Source organism: Eulemur rufifrons, chromosome 15, assembly GCF_041146395.1.
Source record: "Eulemur rufifrons isolate Redbay chromosome 15, OSU_ERuf_1, whole genome shotgun sequence".
Taxonomy (NCBI): Eukaryota; Metazoa; Chordata; class Mammalia; order Primates; family Lemuridae; genus Eulemur; species Eulemur rufifrons.
The window spans coordinates 21672802-21693064 of record NC_090997.1 but is presented as its reverse complement, the minus strand read 5'-3'; the positions used below and the strand labels follow the sequence as shown (position 1 = coordinate 21693064).

The 20263-nt window shown below is 35.0% G+C and overlaps 1 protein-coding gene across 2 annotated transcripts in view; it reads right to left on the bottom strand.

Annotated features, from left to right (window-relative positions):
* MLIP (muscular LMNA interacting protein) overlaps positions 1-20263 on the bottom strand; it is a 243025-nt gene that overhangs the window by 53416 nt on the left and 169346 nt on the right. For both annotated transcript variants that reach the window (XM_069487902.1, XM_069487901.1), the window contains 2 exons: positions 13507-13551; positions 1969-2097 (listed from right to left, as the gene is read on the bottom strand). In XM_069487902.1, the coding sequence (XP_069344003.1) occupies positions 1969-2097; positions 13507-13551 (174 nt within the window). The remainder of the gene's footprint in view (positions 1-1968; positions 2098-13506; positions 13552-20263) is intronic.

The following is a 20263-nucleotide window of genomic DNA, read 5'->3' as shown; positions in this document are numbered from 1 at the left end:
TCATCAGGGAAATGCAAATCAAAACCACAATGAGATATCATCCTACCCCTGACAGAATGGCCATTAAAAAGTCAAAAACAGTAGTTGTTGCTCAAGGTCAGGAGTTCGAGACCAGCCTGAGCAAGAGCGAGACCCCGTCTCTACTAAAAATAGAAAGAAATTATCTGGCCAACTAAAATATATATAGAAAAAATTAGCCAGGCATGGTGGCACATGCCTGTAGTCCCAGCTACTCTGGAGGCTGAGGCAGGAGGATCCCTTAAGCCCAGGAGTTTGAGGTTGCTGTGAGCTAGGCTGACGCCACGGCACTCACTCTAGCCTGGGCAACAAAGCGAGACTCTGTCTCAAAAAAAAAAAAAAAAAAAAAAAAAAAAACAATAGTTGTTGACATGGATGTGGTAAAAAGGGAATGCTTATACACTGTTGATGAGAATGTAAACTAGTACCACCTCTATGGAAAACAGTATGGAGATTCTTCAAAGAGCCAAAAGTAGACCTACCATTTGATTCAGCAATCCCCAAAGGAACTCATTTTATAAAAGATAACTGTACCTGAATATTTATCACAGCACAAGTCACAATTGCAAAGATATGGAATGAACCTAAGTGCCCATCAACAGATGAGTGGATAAAGAAATGTGGTGTATACCATGGAGGACTACTCAGCCATAAAAAGGAGTGAAATAATGTCTTATGCAGTAACTTCGATGGAGCTGGAGATCATTATCCTAAGTGAAGTATCTCAAGAATGGAAAAACAAATACCGCATGTTCTTTCTTACATGTGGGAGATAAACAAGGGGTATATATGTCATAAAGTTGTGTAATGCACATTGAAAACTAGGTGAAGTGGGTGGGACGGTGGTGAGGGATAAAAATCTACCTATCTGGTACAATGTACATTATTCTGTATATATAGGTACACTAAAAGCTCTGCCTTCAGCATTATTCAATGCAAAAACAACAACAAAAAACTCTCGTACCCCCTAAATGTATTGGAATAAAACAAAAAGAAACTGAAACTTAGAGAGATGAAACCACTTGCCCAGGGTTATAGAGCCAACATGTGACAGATAAGATATTCTTTATGTTTTATAAACATAAATGTAATTTATATTTTCAAGAATATTATAGGTTATCATTTTCAAATAAAAATTTTAAAAGACCATATCACCTTATATTCCTTTATAAATCTATTTTAATAGATTTAAAATGTGATGATCTTACATGTCCTGATTGTATCCAGAAAGTTTTCTGAATGCCTTACTTTGCTTACCCATTTAATAATGTTTAAAATATAAAATATATAGCCCATACTTATTTTTTGCATTTTAATAAGACAAAGATGGAAAATATCATTTATGAAGTTTTATATTGTATAAATGTGTATTTTCATATTTTTCTAAAATATCTTATAGAGCAACATTGGTAACTTTCCCTTATACCTCCTCCAACATATAGGATATATAAGAGGAATACAGTATACATTTTTCACACATAAACAAAATGAACAACAAATCCTCAAAATGGTTTGAGCCCCTATCCTGTAACTAATACTACTCATTCTAGGAGATTGCACCATCTCTATTTTGATATGAATACAAACAATAGGACTTTTGTTGACTCTGATATACCAAATCTAAATTATCACATCTCTTCAAAAGAAAGCAGGATTTTAGAAATAGGAATGTAACACCTATACAACCCATACAAACAGTGATTTCATGATGTCTTTATGGAGAGTAAGATCTTGGTCCCCAACACAATACCAATATTTCAGAAAAAAATCCATTGATATGCTTCAAAATGTCATCCTGGAGGATTCCTATTTATCATGCAAAAATTATCTTTTTTTATCACCAAGGATACTCCAATCAAACAAACATTTTCTTGCACATACTAAATTCACAGAAGCATTTTATACAGTCATTTATAAAAGTATCAAATATTTTCTCATTGGTACGCTCACCTGTTCAGAAAAGAGGTCACTGTTATCTTCCAGATATTTACTGAAAGGGTTGGGTTCATAGACTTCCTCCTCTTTTCTCAGTAATATTTTGGATTTTACAGGTACTGGGCGAATTACTCCAGGCTTGGTCTTCATGAATGTCAAATAAATTTTTAAAGAAACAGGGAAATATACACTATTAAAATGAATAACTATGTGTATTAAGTCATCTAAACATTGTTCCCACAAAAATTTATAAATTTTTTAAATTTTATAATGATTTTACAAATGCATAAAAACATCCCAGAAATCAAATGATTTTTAACTAACATTAGTCTGAAGTTAACTATTACACCAATCAATTCATAAAGATCTACTGTTGTGACATTTAAAATGCAAAAATGTCTTTACTTATCTATGCAAACACGTTCTACTCTTGCTAGTGCATTCAGTCAACAAATATTTCATTTAATAAACACTTATTGAGAATAGCCCCTGTGCCAAGTGGCATTCTGGGCATGATAGGATAGATTACTTAGGCACATCCACCAAACCCAAAACCACCTTCTTTTTCTGGAAATCCACAGACTTGGGCCCCCAGAAACCATGTTCATATTATGTACAATGGAACCAGGGTGGCTTTCTGACCTAAAGGGGTGAGAAGTGGGTAGCAAATAGATTTTCTCTCCCAAGAATGTGAAATAGGAATTTAAACTGCTCTGTAGTTACTTTAAGTGAAATTATAATATGTCGATGTGGAAGCTGTGGGAAAGCCTTCATTTGACCTCAAAATCACATCTGCTGAGATCAAGAAGAATAGAGCAAAATGGCAGCCCAGAGAAAAGAGACACCTGAGGGTTTTCCAGAATCAGGTCCCAAAACATTCCTGGAGCCTACGTGGATTTCCTATCCTTAAGTTCCTTCAGACTTTCCTTTTCTTTTACACTAGATTTCTTTTTTTCCTAACTCAAGTTTACTTCTGTAACTTGCAATCAAAAGAGTTTTAGAAAATACATCACTCAGTCAAGATTCTAAAACTTGTACTCAATATCAACGTGACAAAAAAAGAGAGAGCGCGTGCTCTAGTTTGGGACAACTTCAAAATGATGTTTCACAAACACCAAAATCTCGTTACACTATAAAATGTCACAAAATGATTGATAAGTTTGCAAAAACATCCCAAACTAGAATTCAATAAAAAGTTGTGACACTCTTTCTGTTTAAGCATTTTGCTGCAATTATTCTTCTCAACTCCATTTCCTTTCAGAAAATAGTAAATTAGCTTTCCTCCCTCAATGCTGATGCTCGCAAGTTAAGCCTTAAGGGACTACATCTATCTCTCTGCTCTATAAAGCACCTCATATATTTTGAGACTTGAATAAATGTTGCCCTGCAATAGTTTTTTCAATAGGTATTTTCCCAGTTGTCTTTCATGTCTATGACAACTGGGGAAATACAGATTGAGAAAAGTCTCTATTTTCCCCAGGCTAAGAAATATTTCCCACTTAAGAAACTTTGATTTCTCTCAAGGGGAAAAAATGAGCAAGTAACATCCAATTATGCATGAAATCATGCCGTTGAGTATACAGATGAGAGCAATATTCCTCCAGTAAGTGCAGCACAGGAACAAAGCCAAAGCAGTTACTGTTTTCTACAGCCACTGTAATAAGGGTGGTGCCTGACGTCTGAGCCATGGTCCTAAGTTGTCCAGATCTCCTCTCTCTCTTTTTCACTTGACTTCCTGCTTCATTTGTCCTTTCTTCTGCTCCTACTACTGCTCCTTATCCTTCTCTTCTACTTCCTTGTGAGGCAGGAAATCAATATAACTCCAGCACTCAGGGCTTGCAAGGCTCTGAAATCAACGTGGAACTTTAGGGGCTAAGCTTGGTGTCAGTATGCAGAAAGGAAAGGCAGAGAGAAGAAATCTGACCAGGAGCACTTGATATGCTAGAAGAATCTCCCTGCCAAAGAAACATGACTGCCTGGTCCCTTTATTGCCAGCAGGCAGATATTTTGGGTTATCCTGGTCTCCTACCCAGATCATCAGTCTTGCAATCAGCCCCCTCCAGGGTGACATCAGAAAAGAGACTTTTCTGATTGGTTGGATATCAAATACATTCAGTATTAGAATCAGTCTGATGCTTCATATTTGTTTCTCTACCAGGTCTTATGCTCCTTAGTTCCTATGAGTTTCCTAGATTTGACGGCTGTCTGACAACGAGACAATGACTTTTGCCCTATTTCTTCTACTCTATCAGATTTTCTCCCTTCTTTTCTTGGACTCTGTGTTCCCAGGCTTAGTCTATGTGAAGTCTCTGAGTATTCCACATTATCTTTGCTTACTTGGTATTCCTGTGGTTTCCCTGATTCTTACATTGTACATAACTGACTTTTCCTTTAGTCCTGTTTTTTGCTCCTACACCTTAACTTGTTGACCCAGTAGTCAGTATTTCATAGGCATAAAAGCCAACTAAGCAAAAGAAGACTAGACACAGTTTGCCTTTGACATTGTTCACATTTGGCGTTGTGAATCCCGTACTATGACCTCTAACCATACCCTCCAAACGCAACTGTCTCTCAGTATTGGTCTGGTTGGAAATCTAATTCTAGTGGCCCAATTCTTTACCTCGTGCACTCTCCACAAACCACAGTACACCAACAAATCATGCACATGGCAGTCTCTGCATCTTGCTTATGCCTTTACACATTTTTCAAAACCAGCTCCAAAACCCTTGAGGATCCAGTGCTACTAATGACGCCATCATTGTTCCATAGACCCAAATTCCATATTCTATCAATATAGGAGCAAGAACTGTACTCAATATTTTAGATAGATTATCTCATCACTTCCTTGTAAACTCTGTGAGGGGTTTAAAGATGATAAGTCACATGTCAAAGTCATGTAGTTAATATGTGAAGTCAAAGTTTAAATCTAAGTCTGGTCTGATCATTAAGCCTATGATTTTAATTACTTCTATGCCTATTCCAGAGAAGAGAGAGAGAGCATAGAGTACATAGAAACGTGAAATCAATGTTAAACATCTGTCTCTATGTAACTTCCCCTGTCCAAGCAGTAACAAAATCCTAGGTTTTTTTTAAATTTATTTTTATTCATTTTAAATTCATTGCTTATGTTTTATTTCCACTGTCGACTGCAACATCCTTGATTTTGGCCATTGTTACATCATTCTGTGTCAATATTCCCAGAACACTCAAAGACCCAAAGTTTTCAGTTCCTGCCATATGTATATGTATATACATCCTCACACCCACCCTCTTTCTATACACACACACACACACACACACACACGCACACAAACACAATTTTGCCTCCTAAAAAACTCTATAATTTGCATGGTCAAGACATCAAATTTTACACTGATGCTTTTCTGGACTTGGTTAAAATCCACTCCCATAAAGCAGCATAAAGTATAAAATTGGTAGGAGGAGAGCATCATGAACATAGATTCTAGTTTTAATAGACTGTATGACCTTGGAAAAGCCATTCGACCTGTCTAGCCCTTCTGTTGAAGGGTTATAATTCTAACCCATAATTATGTCCTTTAATAATGGGTAATGACACATTTTATTACTTACCTTTCTGCCCCCTTAGTAATTATATCACATAGATTTTTATTGCAAAAAGGCTTGTTTCTGCATATTCAAATCCATCATCCAGATAAGGGTTTCAAAATGCCTTTTAGAAGTCTATGTGTAAAGCAACTGTCACTGTTGTTGGTACACATAAGTCTCTTTTGGAATATTAGTTAACTTTCTCTCAGTTGTTTCTAATACCTTGTTCTTCAGTGTCAAATAGTCATGTAATTCACATTTGCTAAAGACAAAATTGCACCACAAAGTGAACTAATGGTTATATCTAATAAAGAGTTGTCTGTTATCACCTCAACACTCGGAATGAAGTCTCTAGACCAGCAGTGTCAGCATCATCTGAGAACCTGTTAGGAGTGCCCAATCTCAAGCCCCATCTTGAACCTACTGAGTCAGAATCTACATTTTAACAAATCCCTAGCTGACTCATGTACACATTAAAAATTGGAAGACAATAGACTATAACTCATTCCATTAAAATATGCTATCCATGTAGAGATAGAACTTTCTTGGTCTACCACTCCAGATACATCTGTTGAGCCTTGATCTTTTATCTCCAGACTGAAGGGGAGGCTTTAGAACAGACTGTCCTTTATTAATTCGTAATCTACATTGCATCTTTGCTTGTAGTCACCTGATATTTTTAGCCTTCAAGTAGAACCTCTCTTGAAGAACTTCTCTAATTTTGGCAAATCTTATTTGCTAAGTCTGTGTCCAAACGAATACAAAAGAAATTAGTCAAGAACTTGATTAGTCAAGTTCTCTAAAAGTGAACTACTGTAAGATTGTCATTGCCTAGTAATATTACAACTAAGCTAGCACAAAGAAGCCCTTCATTTGCTTTCATCTGAATAGAATCCATAGAAGAACTAGACTCATTACTGATAGACATAAATGTCACTATAATGATGCCAGAGAAAGCAATTCCATAATTTTCTTTCTAGACTAAGTGGAAAAATAAAAAGATAATGACAGTCATAGTCAGCAAAAAGGGCACAGGAAGAACAATGAGAAGATTCTCCAAATGAAAAATATCCATTCATTGTGATGAAATTACTGATAACTGATTTACATTGGGTGTAAGACATTTTTGAAGTGGCTTATAGACAAAATACCTGTTTTGCAATTCTGAAGCACACCTCTATTAGATATTCTCTGGAACAATTTTTCCAGTTGAGACCTAGTCTATGTCAAAAACTATGGTGTATACAGAAGTGAATAACACAAACCCCTTGTTTTCAGGGGGCTCACAATCCAATTGAGTAAACCACGGGATGACCATGATATAAGTCAAGTCATGTCACACACCTTCTAAGTGATGTCACTCAATTCCACATCAAGTCATGTCAACTCCACTCTCAAAGCTCTTCTAATGCCTCACCTTCTCACTCAGAGTAAAGTCTAAAACCCTCGCAATGCCTTCCAGGAAATGCCTACAGGGTGCTATATGACCTGATCTTTCCTATTCTTAACCAGCCTCTCCTTTTTCACTCTTATCTCCCACTACTCTCTTTTGTACCCTCTCATTCTCTTTACTCTAGCTCACACACCATAATACTATGATACTCCCTCTTCCAAGAGTTTATGCTTGCTCTTCCAACTGTCTGGAACTTTTTTCTTCATTTTCAGGGATTTTCTTCAAGTCTGTTCAAACATCAGCTTATCAGACATATCTTTTCTAATGATCCATATAAAATAGCAATCTCTATTCCCCTTGCTGGCCTTATTTTTCTATAGCACTTACCACCACCTGACATCTGTTTATGTGTTTGTTGTCTTGCTTTCTCCACTAGAATGTAAGCTCTGTGAGGACAGAGATCTTTGTTTTATTCACTCTTATATCTCTAACAACTAGAATGGTGCGTGGCACCCAGTTGGTGCTTGATAAATATCTGCAGAATGAATAGGTTAATTGGCAGGCAGAAGCACAGTATGCTGGCTATAATCCAATATGGAGGCCATAAGAGGAGCATTGACTGCTTGGGATCTCTCATCATTTCTTCTGGATTGACTGACTTTTTGATCACAGTATAACCTAGGAAGAGGAAACTGTGTGGGAAAGTAGTATGGTGAGTTCCACTCCCAGAGGTAAGAGTAGAAGGCTAAAGTTATCATTTCTGAGGAATACAGGAAGTCAAAAGCAGAAACCATTTCCTTAGGGAGTTCACAAGATTTTAACCCTCTCTATTTAAAAAAAAAAAAAAAAGTTGTTGTTCTTCTTTTCTTTGCTCATGGTGATAAGCAGTAAAGCTCTTAACACCAAAAGACAATGAAGTCTTTTTTTTTTTTTTTTTTTTTTTAGAATTCAAGAGCTGGGAATGAGGTAGAGCTAAGGAGATCACATCTGATTCTATTGTTAGTTTTGAGGGGAGAAACTGTCCAAAGGATAGAGTACAGAGAGTCACTGGGGCCGAGTAGGAGATTTTAATGTGTTGTAAGGCACTAGTCTAAGCCTGCTATTCATTTGTGTTTGTAATCCATCAAGTATACACTTATACTTGAACATTGTCACTTGGGGCACTGTAAAAATAGACAATGTTTTCATCATTTGGAACTTCTAATCATAATTGTATGACAGCAAGTTGGTACAGCCTCTGGCTGGAGACCAAAGTTGAAGATTAACTGCCAGCACTGGCCTAGAGAATCCATTACCAATATTTTAAAATAATAGCTTCTTAGAGCAACATCTTTCTTAAATTAGTAACTTCAACTAATGGATTGATGTTTTTTAATTGCCTTTGACTACAGTAGTAGGCTCTGGGATGATGTGATAGAGCACCAAAAGAAATAAAGGACAGGGTCCCAGCTTCCAAGGGTTTATTTTAATCTTTCTGGAGAGATAAGATGCATAACAAAACAGCAAGAAAGTAATAAAATAGCATACAGTAAATTCTGTGAGTCTGACTAGAGATAATATGAATTTGATGGATCCAAAGAGTTTGTGAAAGTACCATGGTTGTTTCTTTAACCCATTTGGTTAAGTTTTGTCTTCATTTTCCAGTGCTTTCTTTTTCCCTTTAGTATTTCCATGACAAAAAAAAGCTTGTACAAACTCAAAAGCATCCTACCAGTCAAGATTGTGCACAAAAGCAATATTCTGTAAATTATTTTTCTGATTTACTCTTTCAATTAATACGCTTATTGGCTCTAATTATTTTTTAAAAGAAACAATGTCATATGCTTGAAGCAAATATTTAAGCTTTTCTTCTTCCTCAAACAACTATTCAAATCTGAAAACACTGGCACAGGGTAAAGCTCCCAATATTGGAAAAAACAAAACAGACTTTTGTATTAGCCATTATGAGGGGACTGTTGACATGGCATTCTAGGTATCTGAACTTCAGCTTTTCATCAAAATAATAGAAATAACAATTCCTGCCATACTAACTCAAGAGGTGATTGTGAGAATCTAATGAATAATAAGTATGACAGAACTTCGTAAAGAAAAAACAGCATAAAAGAAATTTGAAAGAAAAAAAGAATATATAATTTACTTTTATAAATATAGAGTGTTGATTCTTAATGATTTAGACAAATCAGGAAAGTAGCTTCTTGCTATGTTTTTCTAAAAACAAGTTTTATAATTACTATAATAGTTGTGTAAAACTAAACATACATAGAACTTCAATAATTATAAGCCACATCCCATAGCTCAAAAAACATTTTGTGGAAGATACACAGTACAGATTGGCCAGATTGAAATATTTCAGTGGTTAAAGAAAAGACAATAGCATGACTCAAACCTGAGGAGGCGTACATGATAAATGCTGTAACACTTAAGTATGTTATGTCAGGGAAAAGCTGGTCAAGGAGAAACTGCCTTTGAGCTTGAAGAAGACATCAGTTCCACACAAAAGCTTTCAGGGCTGCATTTTCTGAACAACAGAGACCTCAAGGGCCCTCAGAAAGATGAGTCATGCACCACTGACTCATCAGCTGGCATCCAGAACTAGGAACAAAGTATCTACATGTTTAAGCACTCTTCTTTATAGTGTTCCAGTAATTTCCATTTTGCTTTTACCTATATATTGCCATGTGGCTGATTTTTTTAAATCTATTGTTTTGGTACTCTCTAGATTCAGTATTCCATCCTGGACGGCACTGAACATTTTGTAATAGCATGAAATTCTCAAAGCAAAAGTCAAATGTCATCTAAACCAGGCTCCCCTAGTGCCAAGAAAGACCAATTCTTACCCATCTTGTGGAGCCTAAATTTTCCTTTGCAGAGAAAAGAGACCCACCAGCCTTTGTTAATACCTTTGTGATGAATCAGCTCAAAAACTAGGAAAGTTTTGTGAAGGCTTAATTTAAATCCTGGATGTTTTCTTTCCTCTTATTCCTTTAAATATGATAAGGGAAGCACTATCTAGAGGCGTGAAAACCTTAACACTCTGATTCTACCCTGTCTCCTGTTCAGTAAGTAATCACATTTTTCAGGCAATGCAGAAACACCAGGAAGAGCCAGACACAGGAGGTGCCTAATGAAAGTAATACTTCCATAGAGGCCTAATTTCCCAACTCTTTTATTAATCTTTTCTTATTCTCCTTGAATTATCTAAAGTCAGTAACGACAATTCCTTTTGAAAGCTATGCAGAATAATGAACACTAACATTGTGATCTTAGATAATCTATCTAAACTTTATGATTCTCTGTTTCTTTGTTTTCAACAAGGGCTACTCATATTGTCTCTTGATAATTCAGAGATTTTATGTGCAATAATAATACCTCCTCTGTCTATCGGACTATATTGAGAACTCCACATATGATGATACATGAGCCTCACAACAACCACTTCAGATTGACAGAGTAGTCATTCCACTCTCCAGTTGATAGATGGGTGTTTCCAATACCCTCATCTCTAAGTTCTTTTCCAGTACTGTTCTCCAGCAATACTATTCCATAGAAGGGGAGAACTGAGATTGGTGAACTAGCTTCATAAGCTTCATAAGCCTCCAAAATAGTCTCCCAAGCCCAACCATAAATCACTGGCTTTCAGAGCAAACGATAGAACATTAGAAATATTTTAAGAGTAAGGATCGTGGTCCTATTTCCTTTTTCCTTCCAATGTTGAACTGGCACAGTTGCAATGAAAACAAGCAAATAGGTAAGCCAAGGGAAAAAAAAAATAAAAAAGCCATGAAAAAATGATACATTGTTTAAAAGTCAAATCTCAACAATTTAAGATTTGTATTAAGTTGGGGTACCATAGCAATTTGTCATATATTTTCTTTTCAACCAATTTGCTATATACTTTCTTTTCAACCATTGCTACATTTCCCCTATAAAATAGGAGCCAAATAATTTTAGCTGCATATTTTATACAAATCATAAAACATATATTTATATAATTTAACTATAATGTATCATACATTCTCAATAACTTTGTTTTTATGTGCTATATATACATACATATAAAAACAAAAAATATATATATATATATAAAAATAATCAGAATTACCTATCTGACATGTGGCATCTATATGTATGAATGTATGTGTTATAAACACATATATATAAAAATATAAATATATATCATAATTTGTAAAGGCATTCTTAGTTACTCATATTATTCAGAAATTAATCCTGAAGAGAGTTCATTATGGAAAATATTGAAAATCCATTCATAAAAATGAAAAAATATAGCTTTACTCATAAATTATATTACTTAGGAGTAAAAATATTCTAATTCCTTAAAGAAGTAAATGCCATAAAACAGCCCTTGCATACAATTATTTCCACTCTGATTATTCCACTCTTAGATAGTGTAAATACAGGGTTGATGTCATGAAATAGAAAGCAAAGTGATTGAATTGAATAATTATATCCATCTAAGAGATACTCATTTTTTCGTGATAAGCTGGCTTGATAATAATCCCTTCACAAACCTACCTATATCTCAAGGGAATTTTGAGACTAAAACTTAATTTAAAACTTGGTTAAGATATGCCTTGAACTCCTTAAGAAAGGTCTAAAGTAAATGCAAAGAACTTATCATCAAAGTCAGTCAAAGTAATGCTTTTTTATTTTCCCCCTAGAGAACACAAACACAGGATTATTTAGTTAGTCAAAATAGTATTTTTATTACATTCATAATGAGTTGTTTTACTATGTCTCATTTTATAAAAGCATTATATATATATTTGCCTCTTTGAAATAATTTCTTTAGGAATTAAACCAGAACTGAAATATATTAAAAATACACACATACACATACACATATGTATATTTAGTCAACCAATATCTAAAATTTGTATTTTGTACATGATGTTGACTGAAATTATATATGAGAATGTTCAAAACATTCTTGATTTCCATATATTACTCTCAAGAAATAAATATACCATTATTTTAAATATTAAAATAATTACAGTAATATTTCCATATCTAAAGTGAGAAATCACTGTTCAACTTCATTATTATTGCAGTGCTTGTTTCCATGGCAACTCCTTTCAACTTCACTGTGTTGGTAACCCTAGATTCACAGCACTGGAAGGGCTTGGAAAGTATGTAATAGAATGCTTTCATTATTCAATTAAGAAATTGAACTCCAGACTCCCAGACTTGTGACTTATCCCCTGTCAGCCTATTAGTTAGTGTCAGAGCAAGAAGTACAAGATAGGTCTTCTGACACTCATTCCAGCATTCTTTCAAGTAAACTACACTATTTCCACTGTTCTAACCAATTGGTACTAAAATTAATTGCACACACACACTCAAACACACGCCATATGTACATTATATTTATAAACAGTATACTCCAGTGGTTTGATTGAATCAAGCTATTTTAACAAACTATGCTTTTTATGATTTCAAAGTATTACAAATAAAAATATTGTTGTCTTTTAGGCATGATAATGGCAAGATGATAATGGCAAGATGTTGGCTGTGAATATAGGACACAAAAACAATTGCTTAAAAAGCAGGGGAGGAATCGGTATTAAACAGTGATTTTTTTCTTCTTAATGTCTCTAAATGCTTTACTAGAAATTCCCACTAATTTTATTGAAGATGTCTATTGTTCAGGAATTTATAATTTTAGACAATAAACTTTCAAAGATATAAAGAAAATCTTTAACCAGTGATATCTAGGAAATTTATGTTATGGCTTCAATTTGCTAAACACTATTTAAAAAAGAAATACAAAACAGTATAAGAAAAAGTAATTCTCCTATTTAATCAAATTTTTATCTATAAATAACAGATTCTAGAGTCTAGATCTGTGCTGCCTAATGCAGCCCCTAGCCCCACTGTTGAGCCTTTGTGACTAGTCTGAATTGAGATTTGCTATAAGTGTAAAATGCACAGAATATTTCAAAAATTTTCACCCAAAAAAGTAATGTAAAAAAAAAATCTCAATTTTTATACAATCAGTAGAAATGATAATATTTATGTAGCATTAAATAAGCTAGATTATTGAAATTAACATTACTTGTTTCATTTTACTTTTTAATGTGGCTACTAGAAAATTTAAAATCACTATGTGGCTTGCTTTTGTTATTCACATATTTCTATTGCTCAGCACTGTTAAACCATTCATATGCTAACTCTCCCATATGAAATATCTCATTTCTCATTTCCTCAAATTCAGAAACTACCCTACATTATTAATCATGACCCTTGATCCCTGTTTGGATCTCTCCCAACAGGAAGTAAGATTTCCTCTCTAAATTCCAATAGCATCTTTCTTTTGACTCAATCTCTTCTAATCCCACTACTAGGATGTAAGTTGCTGACAGGTAGGGTCTGTGTATAATTTTATGTGTGCTTGTCACATCCAAAACAACCACCATAGAGCTTTAGTAAAGTATCAGTAAGCTTTTATTAGTTAAGTAAGTGAATAAATTTAAATGTAGTAAATTTATTCTCTATTCACTTTTACTGCAATAAAGCTGTCTTAAGAGATCAGAATTTTGAGAAATAGATCTATGATTTAGCAAGAAGATACATACCAGTTGACTCTCAGATATTGTAGAAGATGGTGAGGAGAGATTTGCCTGCAAAATATAAACATGGTGTTTACTTAGTGAAATTCATAACTTAGTAAAATAATATATTTTTAAGTATTTTGAAGTTCTTTTATTATTAAAGTAATATATGTCCATTGTAGGATTTTGGAAAGCATAAAGCATAAATATCATTATGCCACCAAAAATATGATTTTTAACATTTTTGTACATTACCTTATAATTTTTTCTGTGCATTTTTATTCAGCTCACATAATAGTGAATATGATATTTTATATGTTGTTTTCCTTCTTATCTTATTAATATAGGCACTATAACATGGCAACAAAAATTCTTGGAAGGGGACTTCAAGGTGGCTGACTAGAGTCAAAGCTTGTCAGACCTTCCTGGCAGAGGAGTTGAGGCTGGACTGAGGGGAGCAGAGGGTGATGGCTGAATGGGAGTGGACCACAGGGACTGACACCAGTGGAATTCAGGGACACCACCAGGCGGAACTGAGCAGCTAACAAAGAAAAGAATAAAAGGGAGAAATTGGCACAAACCAAATCAAGGAAGTTCTGGAGCCCAGGTAAAGGGTAAGGGTTTTTTCTCCATCCCCCAACCTGGATGACTCAGGCCTGCAATGGGACACAAGGCTGTCATTCCATGGGGGAGTACCACAAGGAACCAGAGAGCTGGCATTCCTGCATCTGGATGCTTCCTAGTCTGCACCTTCTCCACTCCTGGTATCTCAGGAAGTAATTTTGGCTCAAGCCACTCATAGCCATGTGAGACCAAAGCCTACCACGGGCACAAGAGATGAACTCAGTAACTGGCTCCTCAATGCAAGCTACAATCGATCACAGCAGGAACAACCCCATAGATAAACATAGTGCCTTCCATCTCAAGCTGTTAGGGAGCAGTGGATTCATACCCACAAGTACAATCCACCAGCTTGGAGCTTAAGCTGGGGGAGGCTTGGGAAGAGGTGAAGACAAAAGATCAGAGGTAACCCAAGAGCATGACGCATGAACATCAAACCTGTTAAAGCACCCCAAAGACAACTCAGGACCAGCGCTCATCTCCCAGGCATGGTCAGGGAACAATCCTTGGGGACATGGAGATGGGGCCATAAACCAGCCCTAGCACCCCCAGCTCTTGATCAAGAGGCCAGATGAGAAAGAACAAGTGAAAGAACTCTGGAAACATGAAAAATCAGAGTGAAAAGTCACCCCCCAAAAAAATCAATAGCTCCTCAGCAGCAGATACCAACTTAAACAAAACAATTAAAATGACAAATGAAGAATTTCAAATATGGATTATAAGAATGCTAAATTAAATTCAGGAGAAAATAGAAACCCAACACAAAGAAGCCACAAAAACAATGTAAGAATTGAATGAAAAATTCTCTAAAGAAATCAAAGTATTAAGGAAAAACCAAACAGAAATTCTGGAAATAAAAAATGTACTCAAAGAATTATAAAACACAGTGGAAAGCCTTAAATAGGCTGGCTCATGAAGAAGAAAGAATCTCAGAGCTTGAAGATAACACTTATGAGCTAAACAAATCAGTCAAAGAGAAAGAACACAGAAGCAATAGGCATGAACAAAGCATACAAGAAATGTAGGAAAAGAGGCCAAACATAAGAATCATAGGCATCCCTGAAGGCAAAGAAAATAATACACAAGGGTTGGATAATTTACTTGAGATAATAATTGAAGGAAATTTCCCTGGCCTAGCTAGAAATCTAGATATCCAGGTACAAGAAGCATACAGGGTTCCTGGGAGATTCAATGTGAAAAGGCAATCTCCATGTCACATAGTCATTAGGCTGGTCAAAGTAAACATGAAAGAGGCACTCCTATGAGCAGAAAGGTGAAAATAGCAGGAAACCTACAAAGGAAAACACCATATAAATAAAAGCAAAAACAAAGACCATATGATCCTCTCAATAGATGCAGAAAAAGCACTTGACAAAGTTCAATACCCTTTTATGATAAGAATACTTAATATAATAGGTATAGATGGGACATACCTCAAAATGATAAAAGCCATATATGACAAACCCACAACTAACATCATACTGAATGAGGAAAAATTGGAAGCATTCTCATTTAGAACTGGAACCAGACAAGGTTACCCACTATCTCCACTTCTATTCAACATAATGCTGGCAGTCTTTGCCAGAGAAATCAGACAAGAGAAAGAAATCAGGAGTATCAAAATGGGGGCAGAAGACATCAAATTGTCACTCTTTGCTGACGATATGACATTATATCTTGAAAACCCCAAAGATTCAAAAAGAGACTCCAGGGATTGAAAAATGAATTCAGCAAAGTCTCAGGATACAAAATCATTACACACAAATCAGTATCTTTCATATATGCCAATAACAGTCAAGCTGAGAATCAAATCAAAAACAGAATACCTTTCACAGTAGCATCAAAGAAAATAAAATGTTTAGGAATATATTTAACGAAGGAGGTGAGAGACTTATATAGGGAAAACTATGAAACATTGAGAAAAGAAATTGCAGAGGATGTAAACAGATGGAAAACCATGCCTTGCTCATGGATCACCCTAATCAATGTTGTTAAAATGTCTATACTATCCAAAGTGATCTACAGATTCAATTCAATTCCTATTAAAATACCAAGATCATTTTTCACAGATCTAGAAAAAATAATTATATGCTTTGTATGGAAACAGAGAAGACCCCATATAGCAAAAGCAATCTTTAAGCAAAAAGAACAAACTGGGAGGCATCAATTTACCAGACTTCAAGCTACCCTACAAGGCTATAGTAACTAAAACAGCATGGTACTGGCACAAGAACAGAGATTTAGATCAATGGAACAAACTGAGAGCCCAGATATAAAATCATTCTCATATAGCCATCTAATTTTTGACAAAGCAGACAAAATATACACTGGGGAAATGAATCCTTATTCAATAAATGGTTCTGGGAAAATTGAACAGCCACATGTAAAAGACTGAAACAGGATCCACACCGATCACCTCTCACAAAAATCAACTCACAGTGGATAATAGACTTAAACCTAAGGCATGAAACTATAAGAATTCTAGAAGAAAATGCTGGAAAAACTCCAATAGACACTGGCCTAGGGGAAGAATTTATGAAAAAGACCCTAAAGGCAATCACAGCAACAACAAAAACAACTAAATGGGACCTAATCAAATTAAAAAGCTTCTGCACAGCCAAGGAAACTATCCTGAGAGCAGACAACCTACAGAATGGGAGAAAATATTTGCATGCTACACATCCGATAAAGGGCTGATAACTAGAATTATATAAAACTTAGGAAAATCACCAAGAAAAAAATCAAACAACCCTATCAAAGGACATGAAAAGAAAGTTCTCAAAAGAAGATAGACGAATGGCTAACAAACATGAAAAAATGCTCAACATCTCCAATTATCAGGGAAATGCAAATCAAAACCACAATGAGATATCACTTATCTCCAGGGAGAATGGCCTTTATCAAAAAGTCCCAAACAATAAATTTTGGTGTGGATCCAGAGATAGGAACACTCATACACTGCTGGTGGAACTGCAAGCTAGTACAACCTCTATCAAAAGTAATATGGAGATATCTCAAAGAACTAAAAGTACAACTACCATTTGATCCAGCAATCCCACTACTGAGTATTTAACCAAAGGAAAAAAGACATTCTATAATAAAGACATCTGCACTAGAATGTTTATAACACAATTCATGATTGCAAAGATGTGGAAACAACCCAAGTGAACATCAATACGTGAGTGGATTAATAAAATGTGGTGTATGTAAACCATGTAGTGCTATTCAGCCATAAAAAACCATGGTGATCTAATACCTCTTGTATTATCCTGGATGGAGCTGGAGCCCATTCTTCGAAGTGAAGTATCACAAGAATGGAAAAACAAGTATCACCTGTACTCACCATTAAATTAGCCTTAATTTATCAACACTTAAGTGCACATATGGAAGTAACGTTCATCAGATGTCAGGCAGGCAAGAGATGGGAGGAGGGGATGGGTAAGTTCACAGCTAATGGGTGCAGTGTACACTTTCTGGGGAATAGGCACACTTGTAGTTCTGACTCAAGTGGTGCAAAGGTAATATACATAGACAAAGTGTTTGTGCCCCCATAATATTCTGAAATTAAAAACAAATTCTTCAAGGTTACATATTTCATTTTTGTATACTCCATATGTTACTTAAACATACCAGCATTATTAATATTTGTATTTACTTATAGGAAATAGAAATAAATAAAATATTTCCTTAAAGTATCTTTATATTAAAATAAAAGCATAACAAAGCTTTTATGATTTGGGAATGAAAATGATTTGGTGTTTAATATTGTTTAAAGAAAAGAGTGGTTTAATACTGTCTCTTTATCATTTGTTTACATAATTCACTCCTTTCATCTGAATTTAGTTTCCTTCCTTTTGTAAATTTTATTTTATTGTGGAAAAAACATTTAACAAGAAATCTACCCTTTTAACGCATTTTTAAGTGCACAATACAGTATTGTTGACTATAGATACAATGTTATATAGCAGATCTCTAGAACTTATTTATCATGTTTAATTGAAACTTTATTTCTGTCAATTAGTATAATAGCTTCCCATTTCCCCCTCCTCCCTAGTGTCCTTCTTACTGAAGTAAATGCTTTCATAGTTTTGGAGACTTTACTATCTTGGATGTTGTCTGAAAATGTTTTTATTTTGTTCTCATTCTTGAGTGAGAGTTCAACTGAACATAGAATTCTAGTATCTGATAGCATCTCTCAGCCTTTTGAAGATACTATCCTACTGACTCTGGCTTCTGCTGCGACTATAAGTCTAAATGTTACAATTGGAGGATCATCTGCCTTCACATTTGGTTGGCATTTAACATTATTCGCCATGACATTCTGTAATTTCACTATGATGTGGCTTGGAGGTAGATTTCTTTTTATTAATCCTTTTTGGTACTTCGTGTGTTCCTTCATTCTGAAGGTGCACATTTTCTGGAAAGTCCTACATGACTGTCTGTTCAAATATTGCCTTTCTCCCATTGCATCTATTTTCTTTTTATGAAGCTTCTATTAAATATACAGTCATGCACCACATAACAGTGTTTTGGTCAATGACAGACCACATATATGACAACGATCCCAAAAGATCACAATGGAGCTGAAAAATTCCTATTGCCTAGTGATGTCTTGATGATTCTGACTCTGTGTAAGCCTAAGATAAAGTGTGTTCTTGTGTCTTAGTTTTTAACAAAAAAATTTAAAAAGTAAAAAAATAAATAAATACAATTATAAAAATATAAAATAGCTTATAGAAGGACATAAAGAAATAAAATATTTTTGTATAGCTGTACAATGTGTTTGTGTTTTAAGCTAAGTACAAGAGTCAAAAAGTTCAAAAACTTCAAAAGTTTTTAAAGTAAAAAATGTTACCGTAAGCTAAGATTAACTTTTTATTAAAGAAAAAAAATTTATAAATTTAGTGTAGACTAAAGTCTACCGTAGTATATAGCAATGTCCTAGGCCTTCACGTTCACTCACCACTCACTGACTGACTCATCCAGATCAACTTCTAGTCCTGAAAGCTCTATTCATGATAAGTGCCCTAAACAAGTGTTCCATTTTTTATCTTTCATACCATATTTTTACTGTATATTTTCCATGTTTAGATATGTTTACATATGCAAATACTTACCATTTTGTTACAACTGCCTACAGTATTCAATACAGTAATATGCTGGACAGCTGTAGCCTAGGAGCAATGGGCCATATCATATAGCCTGGATGTGTGTTGTAGGCTATGCCATCCAACTTTGTAAGTATACTCTGATGTTCATACCACGATAAAATCACCTAATGACACGTTTCTCAGAACATACCCCTGTCAGTAAATGGCACATGACTGTATGTTGGGCCTTCTCAATTCCTCCGCTATATCTCCGAAACACTTTTTCATATTTTTGTCTCTTTATTCTGTATCTTGGGTGATTTTTGCATATAATTCTGAATGTTAACTAATTTCTTCAATTGTATACTAGTATATTTAACATAGCAATTGAATTTTGTATTTTAATGACTATTTTTTTTAACATTTTAAATATATTTCCATGTTTTTCCAGCTATTTTATAGTTCCTCCTTTCTAAATTTCCTGTTGCTTGTATTTATTGACTCTCCCTCATCTCTCTCCCCATGATGTTCTTTAGTCATTTTTTATTTTTTATTTTGAGCTCATCTTGAGTCAAAGTAATTTTGGTGATGACTTCTTTAGATATCCAAGAAGCCCTGGTTAGAAAACCATCCCTACAGTACATTTGACCCTGTAGGGCCCTGGGATTTAGTTGCACTGGCTCTGGACTAGTTGCCATTTTATTGCCTCATCCTGATGTTCCTAAACCTCAAGGGTGGCAGATCCCCACATCCTCATGTTTCACAGGTTTAGGTTCTCATTTTCTCATGGGTGACTCTTTTTACCACCTAAGAGTGTAGGGTAGGTATGGAAAAAAGAATTTATCTTTTTTCTCTTTCATGCTTCATGGTCAATGTGGCCTTCTAGGCTCCATAATGTGCACAAAGGATTCATTTACAGGTCTTAGACTTGCTATATCACAGAAATTAAAAGCTAAATTTCTGGCTCTTAGAACCTAGGTTCTGATGTACTTGTGTTCTACCAGAGCTTTAGCTTCTTCTTAATAGTCCCACTTGGAGCTCCCATTTCATTTATGGCATCCAGAGCTTTC